We start from the raw sequence: 17,711 nt of genomic DNA, 5'->3' as shown, positions 1-17,711 counted from the left end.
TAAATGAAGTGATGGTAAGTGCTAAAAATATTTAAACATCTGTTTACACCTAAATAATAGAGCTGTGAGTATCAAGCTGAATGCAGCTATTATGTCATGACAGGCAAAGGCCTGGGTAGTACAGCATTTTATTTATTGTTTATTTCCAAGACATGCTTTCTCTCTATAAATACTCTAGCTGTCCTGGAACCCACTTTGTAGACCAGGTTGACCTCTAACTCACAGAGATCTGCCTGCCTCTGCCTCCCCAAGTGCTGGGATTAAATGTGTCTGCCACCATACCCAGCTCCAGCATTTAAATATAAGTAGGAAAGGGCATTTCTGATAGTTGAGCACACTGACATGAAGTTAACACATTAACAGGTTGATGTAACCAACTTCTCCTGATATGTGTCTCTCCAGTGGGCACCCACTGAAGACTGGAATGGACGCACACATGGTCCTAGTGGTTCTGTAAAATCTGGATGCTCAGTTCATTCGAAAGTATGACCATCTTTGGGACTAAGGACTGGGTCATCAGAACTGCAGACACACCATGACCCAGATACAGTTTCAGATTCGTCTCCATGCATTGTTTGGCTAAAGGAACACAGTAATCACGCAATCCCAACAAGACATTTCAGTTTTTAGCTTTTACCCCCTTTTTTGAACAGTATTATTTGATTTTTCCTACGTCCCTGATCTGTCTAATCTTAAGTTCTTGGCCACCCATGCAGTGTTGGGTAAGTTACACCTTGCAAAGTAGGCCTTTAGTCAAGTCAAGATGGTTACTGTTCAAAAAAGGGGGGGAAATGTAGAGATAAAAATGACTCCTAATGCTATCTGCTGTACTCATAGAAAAGTGCCTTGTTGTTCTATTATCAGAGAAGGGGCTGCTCCTGCAGCTAACAGGAACAAATATGCATACCCATAGTCAGACATGACACAGAGTGAGAGACCTTGAGGCACTCAGCACTAATGTCTCCAGCAATCCCTCCTCTCAGAGCTCATGGAACCCCATGGAAAAGGAGGCAGAACAAGTAGAAGAGCAAGAAGGGATGGAGGACACAAAGAAAACAAGACCCTCTAAGTCACAGAGACTGAGGCAGCACACAGAGGACCTGTACAGGTCTGCACTAGGTCGTGTGAGTGTGTGTATGTGTGGCTTCTAGTTTAGCGTCTTACAGAAATGAGAGGACCTTCCACCCTTTATCTGAGATGGAGCTCTAACTGACCTAGAACTTTTCCAAATAGGATAGGAGTATCTGGCCAATGAGTTTCCAAGGATCTATCTGACTCATCCTCCCATGTTGACATCTTTGAATTACAAGAATGAGCTACTGTGACCAAAATTTTATATGTGTTCTGGGAATTGAACTCAAGTCTTCATGCTTGCGAGGCAAAGGCTTTACTGACGAAGTACAATAATTCTTTTCATTGCTATTGCCTACAGAAAATGAAATTTTCATTATCCCAAAAGAACTATGTTTAAAGCCCTGCAAAGTAGGTAGTACTTACATACTGTTTCTAACTGCCCTCCATATTTAACTTCCTGATGTTTCACTTGCTTAAAACCTTAGTAATATTATTAATCATCAATAATATTAATAATAAATAACATTAATAATCATTAATAACATGATTGAAAATGCAAGACCAAAACATGAGGCAACATTGCCTAGTGACTTGTAATATTTTAACTATATTATGTGATTCCATTTTAACTAAAATGAAACTTGCATTGTAAACTAGAAAAAGAATTTCCTGTAGAATAAGAAATCTGTATCGTGTCCCCTGTTTTTGAAGAGTCTTTTTTTTTTAAAAAATGTCAAGATCATAAACGTATGGGGGAGGGATGCCCACGTGAGTAGACGTGCCCTCAGAAGGCATGGGTGTCAGGCCCACAGAGCTGGAGTCAGAGGCAGGTTGTGAGCAGCCTGACATGGATTCTGGCAACCAAACTCGGGGCCTTCATAAGAGCAGTATGTGGCCCCATCCTCTAGCCTTTTACACTGTGCCATCCCTCTAGCCTTTCAGTCGCCTTTTAACAGAGCACAGGGGGACGATTTTCATTTGTGTATGAGAGAAGTCACACAAAAGACAGAGACACAGAAGTCCTGAATAAAATACAACAGTAGCAAGTTGCTTAATTACAGTCTGGGCTACTTTTTGAGTCAATCTCTGTAACTCAAAAGTGGAGAAAAAGAAAGGACAGATATACAATCTCAAATGGCACATATGGAGCCTAGGACCCAAGAACAGGAGTTTAAAATCCATGGGTGAATGTCACTGTGTTTATCAACCACACCCAAAGGCAGGCTCCATGGCCAGAAGCAGTTGGCCAACACAAAGTGAACTCCATGGTTCTTCCTTCCTTCCTTCTTTACTTTCTCTTTCTCTCTCTTTCCTCCCTCCCTCCCTCCCTTCTTTCCTTCCTTCCTTCCTTCCTTCCTTCCTTCCTTCCTTCCTTCCTTCCTTCCTTCCTTCTTTCCTTCCTTCCTTCCTTCTTTCCTTCCTTCCTTCCTTCCTTCCTTTCTTCCTTTTCTTTTCTTTTTGTTTTGTTGAGACAGGGTTTCTCTGTATAGCCTTGGCTGTCCTGGACTAGCTTTGCATATCAGTCTAGCCTTGAACTTACAGAGATCTGTCTTTCTCTGCCTCCTGAGTGCTGGGATTACAGGCGTGCACCACCATGCCTGGCAAAAGATGTATTTTCTAGGTCTATCCTGTGTTGGCTGTAACGGATACTAGGAGTCAGATTACCCAAGTCTAGTCATTTCATCCAACATATCCTGCATTCCTCACAGAAATTACTGATGACAGGGACAGGGAATGGGATGCTGCCTTGGGATAGAGAATTTGACTTTGCAGAAGGCTGAGAACAGTTCATGGTGATGCTACACCTAAAATGCACTTTGGGCCCTCCAAAACTCATGTTGATATCTAATACCATAGAAAGACATTAAGAGGTGGGAGCCGGTAGGATGGATGATTGGAGCCTTGTCATAAGAGTGTGTCACAATCTGTGAATGTCATTGGAGGCTTAAGAGAATAGTTACTTCATGGATTACCTCAGGAAAGGGTCTGTTGTAACGTCCACTTTTCTGGGTCTCAGTTCAGCTCTTTGTCTCAACATATATCCTTCACCACCACAGGACTCAGAAACCAAGAAGGACCTAAGTGTGTTTCCTCAGCTTGAGCTAGAAACAGATCACTTTCCTTGTAGTTCACCCAGTCTGTGGTATTATGTTGTTAGCAACAGAAAATGAACCGAGACACTGGCTAAAGATAATTTAAATAAATTCAAGTGATTAAGACACATAAAGTGCATAAACATCATGATAAAATAAAAAGGAACAAATGAGAGAAAGACACAAAACTCACTGGAAAGCTCTAGAAGTTTCTAGGATACAAACTAGTCACCTTGAAAATTGATAATTAAGTTTAAAAATTACCCAGCTCAAGACTTCCATTATAAATTGTATTTTAAAAATAGAAAAGTTCCTTTTGGAAGAAAAAAAAACATGAGAGTGATTTGTAGGAGATAAAATCAGAAAGGATAATAAAAGTAGAAAACCATCCTTTTGCAATCTTAAAGAAATAACCACCACTTGTGATGCCTAAAAAGAACATCAAACACTCTTCCATTTTACAACTGTTTGACTTTGTGGGGCCACCTCTTCATAGGCTTCAACCAAAACAGCAACGCCAGTTGTCTTCTATGAAGGCCAACATTAACTGACTTCCAAACTTGTAAAACAATGCTATTTTTCTTTTGGCTTATGAATATATCTTAATTTCATTTTAAAATAACAAGTAGGATTTGTTGTGTGTATACCCCTGCCAGAGATTCAGGAAACACGAACAAATCAATTATACTAATCATCAGAGACTCTTATGTGACAATATTACTCACCATTCTTATCACTGAATTTCTTGGCTCAGATAATTAATATCTGATAGATTATTATGTTTTATATGAGGAAAGCAAAGTTTCAAAGTCTACAAATCAAGGGGCTGGAGAGATACCTCAGTGGTTAAGAGTAATTCCTGCTCTTTCAGGGGATCAGGGGTGTGCTCTCAGTCCCCACATTACCCAAACAGCTACAAGTCCAGCTCCATGGGAGTCAATGCCCTCCTCTGACTCCACAGGTACCTGTACATACCTGGCATACAGTAATACAGTCTCATACACATGCATACACACAGAGAGAGAATATAGTACATACACACATATATATGTATGTATAAAATTTGGGAGTTGCCAGGCACGAGGATGTTGGGATAACAACTCTAATCCTATGACAGGACAGGTGCTCATAACCATTGATATCTCTTTCCATCTTCCTGTAATATCAGTTTTAGTTTCCAATGCAGTCAACATTGGTGCATATAATCCATATATACACAAGATCTTTGGAGGTCTCAGTAATTTTAAATTCCTAGGACATGCTGAGTCTCTTTGATACACTAAATACAATTTTTATGTAGCTGTTAAACTTACTTTTGCTATCCAGATTCCAATTTCTCCCACCTATTAGGTCCACGGCTTTGAACAACTCATTTAATATCCAGGCACGTCTTATCTATGAAATAGCAGCTCAGTGAACAATCATGTGAACAAAACCTGCAACGCTTCACCAGATGCAGTCGAAAGGCTCACTGGGAGGGAATTCTGATGGCTCAGTAAGCAAATACTTATTGACTATCTGTTATTTGCCTGTGTAATTCCATAAGAAAATGCCCCAGAAGTTTACTTTATATAACCACTGAATATTTTTACTGGATTTGATTTTCTTTATGTTCTTCAGAGACCTATCATTTAATGTGTTAAATATCCACTTTCCATTCGCCAGATTTGCTATCTAACTACAAAGTGAAAACACCATATTCATTAGTCAAATAGATTTTCACTCAAATTTAGTTCAATTGTTATCTACCCCATAAGAAAATTATCCTTTCAGTCTATTTTCCATATGCAGTGGAGAGCTGATGATAATTTTTATATGTGGCCTCTGGAGCTAAATGAGAGAGGCTATCACAGTGTCTCATATGTAGCACAAGCAATCAATTGTCACACAATTTCCACCAGTCTGCTATTTTCTCATCATTCTGAAGTAACACCTCAGTGTGAGCTCTTTCTGGCTTGCAGTATAGATTTTCATTTCATCACTCAGCTTTGGACCTTACCACCGTATTTCTCTTATGTAAGTCCATCTTTTCACTTCATCCAGTCCTTTTCTGACATTAATTTTTGTTGTTCAGACTATGCTCACATTTACAGTAATCTGAAGAGTATTCTCCTTCTGTGTTGTCCAGTAAACGCATTTAAAGCACACCTTTCTAATGTGTCATTCGCTGGGGAGAGTGTTAAAAGATACAACCTGCTAGCATGCTGCAGAGGGGAACATGAAATGAGAAACTAGTGGTCACCAAAATATGACACCTTTCAGTTCACGCATCCGAGCTGGTACCCAGAATGAATTGGGTGAGAGGGAAATGATAGGAAGAGAGACTAGCGAAGAGAGAGTGAGCTATCTGCCATGATGCTGAGACTCACCCAGGGTTGTCTAACCTATGAGGCTGCCAGGGAGGACAGTGGCAGGATGTGAAAATGTGACTGTCAGAGAAACGTGAGGTTACTGTCAGAGCTGTGATTGCTGTTCCCAGAAGCAGAGAGCGTGTGGCGGGACAGGGTGGGAGTGGGCATGGGGTTGAGAAGAGGAATGATGTGTTCTGATTTCTGTTTAAATAGCAGGCCTTTGGTGTCTAAAATGGGAACAGAACCAGGAAGCGAGGATAGAGATGAGACCATTTCAAGCAGTTACAATAAACCCTTAGTGTAATCATGGGGAATGACAGCAAAATGGCCAGTCAGATAGTTAGAGCAAATGAGACCTCTTCAGACTCATGCTGAAGGTGGGGCCAAGTCATTTACAGAAATCTACTTGCTAACACATCCCAGCAGCTTATGTTTTATTTAGCAGTTAGCCCTCTCTATGAGGAAAGGAATGGAAGGGAAGGGAAATAAAGGGGAGGGGAAGGAGGGGAAAGTGGGAAGGGAAGGAAGAAGAGGAGCCTCCCAGACAATGTGGAGAAGTAACTGTCTGCTCACCAGGAGAGATCCTTTACTTACATTATTAAGTTTTAATATACCCCCTCCAAAAAATTAGGAAATTTTTTCTTTTCAAAAATTAGTTATCCAATTTTTACCCTCCTTGATCTCAAGGAATTTGTATTATAAATGCTGATGAGCACTACACACTAGCAGATGGGCAAGACATGACACAACGATTAGGAGAGGAGCCCCTGGCTCCCGTCTCAGCTCTGCTATTTCTACAGTTTGGGAAAGTCGCTGGCATGTAAAAAGAATTTAATTACTGCCACTATTGTTAAATCTGCTCATAATCTAAATGGTGAAACTCTAAGCCAGATTAACAATCTAGAACGTCTGTTTGCAATAAGCATGTAACTATGGAACACTTGGCCTTTTATAGTGCCTCTGTCTTGGGAATCATGCCTGGGAACTTTCGCTTTTCAAAACATTCTCTATACAACAAAGATGGCTACCAATGGGGACTTACTTCTTTTTTATCAAAAAAATAATTTTTATCTGTAGCAGCATTCTGCTGGGAAAGCTGTCATCATAGACAAAACCAGCGTTTTAGAGCGTGCATCCTTCTATCAAGGATAACACAGAGCTTGTCTTTAAAGTTTAAAACTATTTTAAAGTACCATGCAAATAAGATACAACTGTGTGTGATGAGAGAGAGTTCAGCATCGCACACTCATCAACATTTCGCTGCTTCTCCTGTGCTTTTTGTTTAAAATGAACCACAGTGGCTCCTGTAAGGCCATGCCACCTGCTGCAATAAGTAACTTTATGTTATTGTCACTCCAGTCAATTCCATGCCAGGTGATCCATAATCTAAGCTTGAAATCTCTCCTTGCATCATTCAGGCAGCTCACATCTGGTTTTGCAGTCTTTCTATAAGATATTTACAGTACAAGAAGCAATGACTATTGAAACTCTATCTTGTATGGACATATCAGCTTCACTAATTCATCGACTGTCCCCACATTTTTATTTCTTTATTGAAGAGGGAAACCTCCACTTGAAAAAACTGGGCCCACTGAGCAGGAACCCAAATGCATCTGGTTCCAGCTGCAGTCACAGGCCACGCCCAAATGTCAATTGAAAACTTCTTGAATCCTGGACAGTCTAGGAGGCTCCTGCTCAGTTGGTTTCTTTGCCAGGTCACCTGGGAAGATTGGTGACTATCTACAGTTCCTGATTTTTCTCTACTTAACTTCACTTTCTTTTTCATTTTTTGAGGAAGGATTTAGCTGAAGTCATTGAGGATTACATTCTCATGTAATGAGTTAATATGAGCATAAGATGCTTCATGACATAGTTTTAACAACTCCTAGGTTCTGATTCAATAAAGAAATACATGGAAATACAGGAGGGAAGTCCTAACAGATGCCCTTTTGCAGGATGAAATGAGTACTCTCCACGTTCTCTCTTACTTGGGGAACTTGATTGACATCTGAGTCCTGGCCTACTTACCTATAGAATGGTAAATTCTCCTGAGGGACTGTTGTGAGGCACAGAAGACAGAAACCCCAAGTACTCAGCATCCTTTCGACCATATAAAGACAGTAATGTCAACCATTTGTACTTCCTCTCCACTTCTACTGACTGCTCCCCGAGTCTCCATTCCAGTGAACTGCCTGTTAGTCAGCCCCGTCCCCATGCTCTCTGAGCTTCTTAGAACCGAGGTCTGTATCTTTTACTGCAGAGGTAGTATCCATCAGGCCCCTCAGGCCTCCTGGGGGGAGGGGAAATAGACTCTGCTTGTTTCTTAATGTCATCTTCACATGGAGGGAAAGAATCTTGCCTCACAGTCTGGTGGCGATGACTAGCCATGCAGAGAGATCAGGAGATGCCCTTCATTTATAAATTAGTGATAATCATTCTGTTCTTTCTTTTATGTTTTCTACAAGCCTCTGAGTACAGCTTTGGATTGGTGGTCCATATTCGGGAAGTGTTTGGTCCGTAGAATAAATAAGTCCCTTGGTTGTGACAGAGTAAGGAATATGGTAAGTCTACATATGTTTTTCTGAAGTCTACATTGTATAATGCACCTCAAGAAAAATGGTGAGTCATGAAGATAAGCCAAGGAAATAGCAAAAGATTAGGCAGCAGTTGAGACGAAATGAACTTAAAGCTAACTTAATAATGTGGTGAAGTTTTTGAGAATGAAAATTTGTTTCTTTGCTCTGTAGACATTAAACTGAGAAAAGAAAGAAAGAAGATGGACTTTGTGAGAATCATCATATTATAAAATAACACAGGAAAGTTCATTAAAAAAGACAAACTTCCCGAAAAGAAATCAAATGGAGGATACATCCAATGTTTAGTTGCATGAACATATCCAGCAACAGTGGGCATTGCATTCATCTTCCCTTCCATCAGTCGTTAGGCAGACATGGGGCAGGTACAGAATACGAGACTTACTTCTTTTAGAAAATGGGGCCTTATTATGTAGATGAGGATGGCCTTAAACTCGTGTTTTTTCTGCTTGATTCTCCCTAAAGCTGGGATTACAGGGTACCACTTTCACATGTGACTCTCAAACGCTTTAAATGATGACAGGGTTTAAAAACCAAAAGAAGTGATCCATGCTTCCCTTTAAAAATCTGTCTTAATTGTGATCATTGGCAACACTCCTTCGATGACAGAAGGAGAAGCTATATGTGTCAGGAATGGTTTCCAGGTGTCAGCAGTGATGATCTACCAGACCACAGGACATTGGTGCTAAATCTTGACTAAACGGTGTCCTCTTATTTACAGGTGTCACAGATAAGACCTGCCCAGGATTTGCTCTGGTTCCACTAAGCATCCAAATGAAACCTAAGGATTTCCTGTCACAGCAGATTGTGTGTGTGTGTGTGTGTGTGTGTGTGTGTGTGTGTGTGTTGGCTTAGAATCATTTGTTTAAATCAACTTTGGAGTGGAAGCATAAATCAAATGAATAGCACAATGTAGAGCTACTCTGAGCAGAGAAAGGATTAGGACTGAGTTAAGAAGCACAACTCCAAACCCACCCGGGGCCGCCATCTCGCCTTCTGAAAATACAGTTAATATTTTTAAAATGCAAAACAATATGGTAAGACATCAGCACAGTGAGACTTAAAAGGGAGAGGCAGACATTAGAGTCAGACTTAATGGGTAGTGGTAATTCTTTGGGTATTTCTTGGTAAAATTCAGATATAATACAGTACCTCTACCTTATGGGATTTATAAAGGAGTTATAAGTCCCAGATGATAGTCAAGGCCAACCAGGGTCTTCTAGATGAGTGACCCACTTGTGGAATATCAGATATTGCTGTGGGACCCCTTCATTCCTCCTGGACTCCTGTGGTGTCTCCTACAACACCACGATACTCACAGCAGAGTATTTTTCCTATTCTTTTTTATGTAATGATGTTTATGCGCGTGCATGTGAATGTATGCAAATGTGTGCTTGTATATATTTGGACATGTGTGCATGCTTCTGTGTGAATGTGTGCATGCCACTCAGTGCTTTTTCTTGTTTACTTCCTCCTTACTTCAGTATGCCATATCTCTAACCATGTTCATTCATTTTCACTGTTAGACAGAAAGACCTCCAGCTTGAGAGGAAATTGGCTGTAGAGTTTTGAAATAAAGTCCAGTGAATTACTACACACTTATTTTTAGGGCAATGGGAAAACTGCCAAGTGGTAAACTCTTTCTGAGAGCACATTAAACAAATGCGATGATTGGGGAACTATCTTCTGGAGAGTCTAAATGCTAATTACATGAATTGCAGTGGAGGAGATTGTTGGGTAATTTTGTGGACTGCAGAGCATTACTGAACTTTAAAGATGGGGAAAATGCAGTTGTTGGTGGCCACACCACTACCATTTATTTCTCTTAATGAACTGCTAGTGAAGAAAAGTCTGATTCTAAGTCAGTCTTGTTCATATGATCAACTATTTCCACCAGCTGAAAGAAAGACTTTCTTAGTAAAAATGTTGTGACTTCTGTCCTGTTTGCACTATGGCCCTATCCATGGTATTTCTCCTCTAGCTCAACAGTTTCCTAAACTCCCTTGCTTCTCACAGGGAGTCAGACACTGCATGAGTCAGTCACTTACCATCTATGTAATTAGTTATTAACAGACATTGGTAGCGTGCCCTTTTCTGCATGTCGCCGCTTGAGCAGTGGCCGACTGTGTAAACTCTGTTTTGTTGGCCTCTCAGCAGAACCTAGCACAGGGCCTGGACATGACTAGTGCGTGAGCTAATGTGTTTCAGGTAATTCATCCATGAATAATTAATACCCAAGTCAGAATGCTATAGTATTACAAAACAATTACACATGCATCCATGCTTATGGAGTCTTGAGTCTTGTAAATAATGTGTTTCAATTATGTTATAATATTTGTTCAATTCTACTGCATTGAATGTCTACGCTATCAATGTTGTTACATAGTAAACTATCCAAATAATGAGAATGCAGCGTAATTAGTTGTGATAACCTGCTCATAAAACAAAATGCTTATTTACTGAATGTCTAGTATTATTTCTGGTCATTGGGCACACAGAATAAACCAATAAAAGTGTCTCTGTCTTCTGCAGGATCAGGTTGCTGGCCTACATTAGTAGAATTGGCAGGCGACTGTTTTTTATCTCTGTGATAGACATTGTGTGATTCCTGACCATGCTCTGGTTCACACTGACTGTCAAAATCTTGGTAAAGAAGTGTAATAGGCTTTTCAACCAACTGGACTCACATAGCTTAAGAGAAGCCTATTTTCCTCATACATGTTTTCTATTTTCTGAGTGTTATGTACTCTGTCTCTCTCTTCTCTCTCCCTCCATTTGTCTCTCCCTTCCCTTCCCTTCCCTTCCCTTCCCTTCCCTTCCCTTCCCTTCCCTTCCCTTCCCTTCCCTTCCCTTCCCTTCCCTCCCCTCTTCTTCCCTCCCTTCCCCTCTCCTCCCCTCCCCTTCTCTTCCCTTCTCTCTTCTATGGAAAACCAGTAAAATCAATTAAAAACAGTTGTCCTAGGTGCCTCTGTCTCCCACTCAGACAGAGTGGGTGCCTGGGAGAGGAACCACTCAGAACACTCTCTTGGCACCCAGGTAAGCCTTTTCTTCAGGAAATTTCACCAGATGTGACGTTAATATGATCTAAATCTTTATATTATACATTTCTGTTCACCCTAGTTTTATTCTCTTCCTCAATATTCATGGTTAGCATTCTAGATGTTTCCTCACTTGGCAAACATGTTTGACTTTGTTTTCTATTGTGAGAAAGGGAACACTGTGGTTGAGGTCTGAGGCCCTGGAACACACCATCTGGGTTTGAATTCTGACTTTACCACTTCCTAACTGTCATGAAAGTAGTTTGATTTCCTCCTGAGTAAAGAGGGCATAACAACTTGCTTCTGTTGTGGTGATGAGAAGAGTCCAGTAGAGACTGTGAAACAGTCACTGAGATGTAGCTTCCTACACCTCATTTGCTCCTTATACTTTAAAGCTTCATACTTCACCTGAAGCCTCTCTCATCACTTTGCCAGGGTTACCATTCACATCATTGGTTCTGTTAACTGACCTGCCATTCCTCTTCTGGTCCTCCTGGCTTATACACAGCTCTCCACCATGAACTACTCACAACCAAGCTCAGTAACATCTTCTTCCCCTGCAAACGCCTTGAAGCTTCTGTCTATTCACTTGCATTTAGTCACTGATTCACAATTCACCCAAATCGTACTGACCTAACTCTGTCTTCCCTGAATGTGTGCTTCAAAGTCTCTCTCTGATGCTTAGAAGCCTCGTTTACACTTTCACCAACTGAGCTTCATACCTTCCTGAAGCCTCCTGTCACTATTCTAGAACCTACAAATCCAAGCTCACAGTCTAACAGGATGGCTCAGCAATTTAAGTGCTTGCTATGCAAGCTGGATAGCATTAGTTTGATCTTCAGGACCTATGTAAAAGCAGGAGTAGAGAACTTAATCCATAAATGGTCCTCTGATATATATTCTCTCTCTCTCTCTCTCTCTCTCTCTCTCTCTCAGCTCTTAAGCCCCTCCCCTCTGTTCCCACAGGAAAACATATAAATCCTCCCAAATTTCATGAGTGTTTAGCTGAGTACATAATGAGAATTTCTTCTATTGAAATGTTTCATTTTTGCATATAATATCAGCTTTATCATGAGCTTCTTAAAGATTAAACCATCACCAAGGGCATTCTTTGAGTACCATATGCATGAATTCATTTAATCTGTACCTTAAAATGTATCTGCCATTATTACCCTCATTTTATTTTCAAGAAGAAGAGAAATGAAGTCACGGAAGCATACCTTTAGCATAAATCTAAACATAGAAAGCACACAGTAATTGCCACATGAATGGATTACCCACAGAGTATTATTACCACCTTGCTCTAAGTTCACAAATGATTTATAAATATCTAGTTTTAGTAGTTACTTGAAAGTATTGCTAAATAAGGGTGCTTCATTTTGCAACTTCATTTTAAAATGGGGGTCTTTGGAGAGTAAACTGGGATGCCACTGTAAGGACAATGAGAGCTGGGTGACCCTCATTCCGTGCATGCAGTCCATGGAGTAACTTCTGAGAAGCAGCAGCACATATTGTGGATGCCATCAAGCCTCCACCAACAAGCCCCAAAAGACAAGGTCCTTACTCTTGGATGGTGCCATAGTGGACTCAGGCACCTGAAGTTGAAAGCACTAAATATCACTTAAATAAATTGTTACTTATTTTAAAAAAAACTTTCTAAAAGTGAATGAAGGACACATATTTCCATGCAGAGCCCCTCCGGAAGCCACTGAAGTGTGAATGTGAATGCTCCAGTCCCTCACTGGCTGCTCATGAGTAGAGGGTGTTAGAACTCAGAACCCTGGGAGGCAATGGAGAAGACAGCTGATGGTCAGGTCCTCAGCCTCACCCACAGTCCACCTTAGCACTCCCTGTCAGCTTCTTAGAATATACATTCATCTCCAACATCAAAATGTGACATGATCTCTACATGCATTCTAATCTTCAAAGGCAAACATGTTTGGCTTGGCATTTTACCAAAGTGGAGAATTTTTTAAATGTTTCCATGAAAGGTAAAGTTGGAAAGATGCCTCGCAAACTGATGCAAAACCATTGCCTTGGTATGTAACCAAAATGTTCTTTAAAAATGTGCAGGTGCTACTTAAAACAAGATAATCCTGGGGAAGCTGTGTTATTGTGAAGTTCAGGTTGTGCGTTTACTTCAAACAACTATTCCTGTCCTCTTGTACACACAAAGCTAGGATAAACAAAAAGACAAACTAAACTTTTGTTTAGAGTTATCATAGAAATATTATGCATTTGTGGAAAGGACAAACATAGATAATTTTCAATTGTATCATATGTTCTCCTATGCATATATACATGTATATGTCATATATTTGTAACTACACGGTGAACATGTAATATATGCATATAAATGTATGCACACATATATAAATAGCACACATATGTAACTTTAATTACTATCACTTTTCTTTTGGTAAAAAAACAACAGTAATTTTTTTTGTACAGTAGATCCATATGAGCACAGACATCACTAGAGTAAATCTGTACCTTGAGAGGTTGAGAATTGCTGAGTGTAGGCACAGTCCTCATGACTTGAGTGTACTCTACAGTTGAGAGTGCGAGTCACAGGGCGAAAAGTTACAATAGCCAACCACATTCACTCGGCAATAGTAGGCAATGCACACTATTAAAATGGCACCATCTTTTAAGCTGTAAAGACATGTCGCCGTTTCTTAGAAACAAGGAATAATAAAAATGTATGAAGTGGCCATCGTGACAATGAAACAGAGAGGAAGAACGAGAATTAAGCTGCTTACCTTCCATCGCCCTTTTAAAGAAGACCTTACAGCTCCCACAGGTAAGGACACCATAGTGACAGCCAGATGCTTCATCCCCACAGATTAAACAGATCTTCTGAGGTAAGGAATCAAAGCCATACTGTGGGCTCTGGCTGGCTTCCGAATCTGGCCTGGACATGTAAAACACACTCCATTTAGTTTTAGGTACACTGCTATATGAAAAAAGAAAGCTTTTTAAAACTGGCATTGATGAGGCCAAATATTTTTTAAGTACAACCATAGTATATATTTATATTTTTTCTTGTTTGTGTTTTAGTGTTTTGATAAAGGTCTCATGTAGCCAGGTTGGCTTTAAACTTGCTACATATCAGAGCCTGGCCTTGAACTCATAAACACCCAGCTTCCAAGTGCTGGGAACAGAGGCATTTGCCGCATGCCCAGTTTATGGGGTGCTGGGAATAGAACTCTGGACTTAATGTATGATAGGAGCTGATCCACATTCCCAGCTCCCAGGACCATATACATACAAACGTACATACATACATGCATGCATTTATATACATACATACATACATATACACATGTGCATATGTATACAGACATATTTGAAAGTCAGGTAGCTAAACTTGCTACTTGATATCATAAACTACCTATAATAGATTTATTGGACATGCAAATTATTAGCCACTCATTAGCAATAATAAAAGGAAAGTCAATGCATCCTTTCAGCTTAAAAAAGCTAGAAACTCTTATTTAAAGAGAGCTCCTTATACAGAGGTGATTTTTGCCTTCGGTGGATGAAATATGACATCCTTCCTGAACACTGGGTCACAATAAATATGGCTGTGCTTCAGGAGTTTAACTGGACTTAACAGCGGTTCCGCTTTGTGAACTCAGCCCCTGGAAGATTGATTGCTCTGGCAAATAAATATACATGCTATTTTAAGGCACTGTTAACGCGCTGGCATTGTTTTGCCTAGTCACAGCAGGTGAGACTACAAACCCTGAGTGTTTTTTCCCTTCACGTTCCGTTATGACAGTACGTGAGGTTAAATGTTCTTGAAAATACGTCTGAGGAGAGTAAGGGTATCTGAAACACTATGAACGCTCGTGTTCTCCCCACACTGCCTTCGCTGCCTAAACCCACGTTCAAACCTTCCCTCCTGCAGTTTACGGCACTCCAGGAAAACTGGGCCAGAGATCTGCCCAGACCGCTGAGGTGTTTCTGATTTCAGTTCTGAAGCCCCGTTTAAGCTCCACCCCTTCCACAGGAACTGGGCTTCAGCGCCCCAGCCTCTGCAATATGCACACGCATTCGGGGTCAATGCCCTTCTCACAAAGTATGTACCTGTACCAAAGCCCCCAACCCATCCTTGACTCAATCAAAGGTCTTGCAGTGTGGCCTCAGGTTTTGAACCAGGCTGGTCCTGCTTCAGAAAGTTTTCAGACAACGTATGGAAGAAGGGTGCAGAACAAAGTGGAATATCTGCACTCCCTTTTTCCATCAGTCAACTCATTCATTTTACAGCCTAATCGCAGCCCTATCCCTCTGCTCCTCCCACGCCCACCTCATATCTCTCCCCTTCATTCCCCCTCCCCTCTTCTCAGGGAAGGGGAGCCCCCCTTGGGTACCAACCCACCCTGGCACATCAAGTCATCTGCACCCCTTCTTAGCACCCCCCCCAAATAATTTGAGAAGGGAGGCACTGGCTAGTGGGTGTCTGGTCCCCAAGGCCCAGGCCTCCTGCGGCAACCCAGCTCCCAGGAGCTGCAGGACGAGCTGAGCGGGACAGGGCGGCGTGTGGGTACTCACCTCAGGTAGTTGAGGTAAGGCGGGTAGACCTGGGGCAGGCTGTCCTTGAGCACCGCGGTCTGGTAGCCCAGCTGCGGCAGCCCGTTGAGGCCGAGCGGCGGGTAGATGGCGGATGCTGCAGCGGCACCGGGGGCGGCGGGCACGTTGTCCCGCGGGAGCAGGCAGGAGCCGGCGGCCGGGGGCTTGCAGGGCAGCGGCGGGAAGGCGCCCTGCGTGGGCGGCGCGGCGCCCTCCGCCTTGTACAGGATGCACTCCAGCGCGGACCCCGAGGAGGGCGAGGGCGACCCCGCCGCGCTGCCGGGGCCGCCGGCCACCGCCGCCTCCCCGGGCCTGGAGGAGGGCGCTCGCGGCGGCGCCGGCGCCAGCGGGAAATCTGGTGGGAAGGTGGCGGCGCCGGCTCCGGCTAACAGGTAGGGGCGCGGCGAGCGCGCAGCCGCCTCCGCGCCTTCCTCTTCCTCCTTGATCTTCAAGCCCGGCGGCTGGAAGTCGCCGTACAGAGGGAACGCGTCGTCTTTGGGCTCGCCGTCCGGAGGGTAGGTGCAGTCCGGGAAGTCGCCGCAGGGCACCGGCGGAGAGGGCGTGGACGGCGAGCCCCGAGGAGGGCCAAAGGCGCCCTGGGCTGGGGCCCCGCCGTCGTAGCCGTCCCCCTCCAGCAGCTGCCGGGTGCGGGCGGCCAGGAGAGGGTGGTTGAAAGGCAGGATGGGCACGTGGATGAAATCCACCACTGTGGTGGCCAGTGGGGAGCGCCCAGGCGCCACCGGGGCGTCTTGCTCCAAGGAGACCCTGGGGGCGGAAAACCGGGAATCCTCCTTGGGGCCCAGAGCGACGCCTCCCGGAGCCGCCGCGGGCACGCTGGCTGCGACTCCGCCGCCGCTGCCCGCGCCTTCCGGGGCTCGAGGCTTGCTCTTCTGAAGTGGAGCCGCGGAGCCCTCGGTTTCCAGGCCCCCGTCCTCCTCCACCTCCACCGCGGCCGGCGGAGGGAGCGGCTTCACCGCGGGCCCTGACCAGGGCGCACCCCCGGAGGCGGGGAGCAGCCCATGCTGAGGGGGTGACAGCCCCTTCGGCAGCATCTTCTGCCCGGCTCCTGATCTGGAGCTGTCGCCGGCCTCTCTCTCTGGCCGGTTCATGAGCGGGGACAACAACCCCTTGGTAGCGGGAACGCTGCGGGGTTCTTCTGGAAGCTCCGGCCCAAAGAGACACCAAGGAGTGATGGCCTCGCAGGCTGGGGGGCTGGTGTGACCCTGCTTGGTCCCTGAGGGCGCCAGCAGCGTGTCTAAGACACTGTCTAAGAGTCTGCTGTCCTTCTCGGAGGCTCTGGGATTGCTGCCTCCTGCCCCACGAGCGGCTCCGACTCCGGAGAACGCTCCCTCCACGTCGGACAGCGACGGCTGCTCCGGTGTCTTTCCGTCTGGGAGCTCTGGCCCCTGGCAGGACCTAGGGAAAAGCAGCCCGTCCAGGGAGATCTGTATAGGCGAGACTACAGACGATGCGGACGCGTCCGAGGGTTGACTCCCTTGGAGGGGACCCGGTTCCAGCCGTCCAAGCAAGAGGGACCCGACGTGGGTGGGGGAGGGTGCGGTGCCCGTCGCGTGGGGAGCCTGCGGATCCTTTGCCTGCAGCTCAGTCATGATGACCCGAGATCCCCTTTTCTCCTCCCCTATCTCCAGGGAGGAGGGAAAAGGGAAGGAGGAGGGGGTGCCGGTGATATAGGGGCAGAGGGAGGGGGGAGTGGGTGTTGAATCGCAGGACCCGTCGTCGGATCTCCACCTCCTGGTCGGGAGGGGCGGTGTTGGTCAGCTCCGGTCCGTACCCTCCACCCAGACGCAGAGGAAGGGTGGCAGTCGAGTTGTCCCGGCGGCGGTGGGGTGAGGGCAGGAAGAAGTCGCTGAAGCAAGTTGGTCTCGGAACTGGGAGAGTTCTTCGAGAGACTTTTTACGTGCCTGTCTGTGGGTGGGAGACACAGGATGCTCACCCGTCCCGCACTGGAGTGGCAGGTGCTGCCTG

The 17,711-nt window shown here is 44.2% G+C and overlaps 1 protein-coding gene and 1 long non-coding RNA gene across 3 annotated transcripts in view; one reads left to right on the top strand and one right to left on the bottom strand.

Annotated features, from left to right (window-relative positions):
- Positions 1–17,350, bottom strand: part of Pgr (progesterone receptor) — a 60,463-nt gene extending 43,113 nt beyond the window's left edge. The window contains exons 1-2 of the mRNA XM_021643313.2: positions 15,708–17,350; positions 13,913–14,064 (exon numbers count right to left, since the gene is read on the bottom strand). Coding sequence (XP_021498988.1) covers positions 13,913–14,064; positions 15,708–17,335 — 1,780 coding nt within the window. The 5' untranslated portion in view covers positions 17,336–17,350. The remainder of the gene's footprint in view (positions 1–13,912; positions 14,065–15,707) is intronic.
- LOC132648337 (uncharacterized) overlaps positions 15,421–17,711 on the top strand; it is a 99,494-nt gene continuing 97,203 nt past the window's right edge. Inside the window, exon 1 of one of the 2 annotated variants that reach the window (XR_009586704.1) lies at positions 15,421–15,721. This is a non-coding gene — a long non-coding RNA (uncharacterized LOC132648337). Of the gene's footprint in view, positions 15,722–16,122; positions 16,241–17,711 lie in introns of those variants that run through there. The other variant, XR_009586705.1, reaches the window with a different exon arrangement.

This window comes from Meriones unguiculatus, chromosome 1 (genome assembly GCF_030254825.1).
Source record: "Meriones unguiculatus strain TT.TT164.6M chromosome 1, Bangor_MerUng_6.1, whole genome shotgun sequence".
NCBI lineage: Eukaryota > Metazoa > Chordata > Mammalia > Rodentia > Muridae > Meriones > Meriones unguiculatus.
The sequence above is the reverse complement of the archived record's forward strand: the minus strand, read 5'-3'. Positions and strand labels throughout refer to the sequence as shown.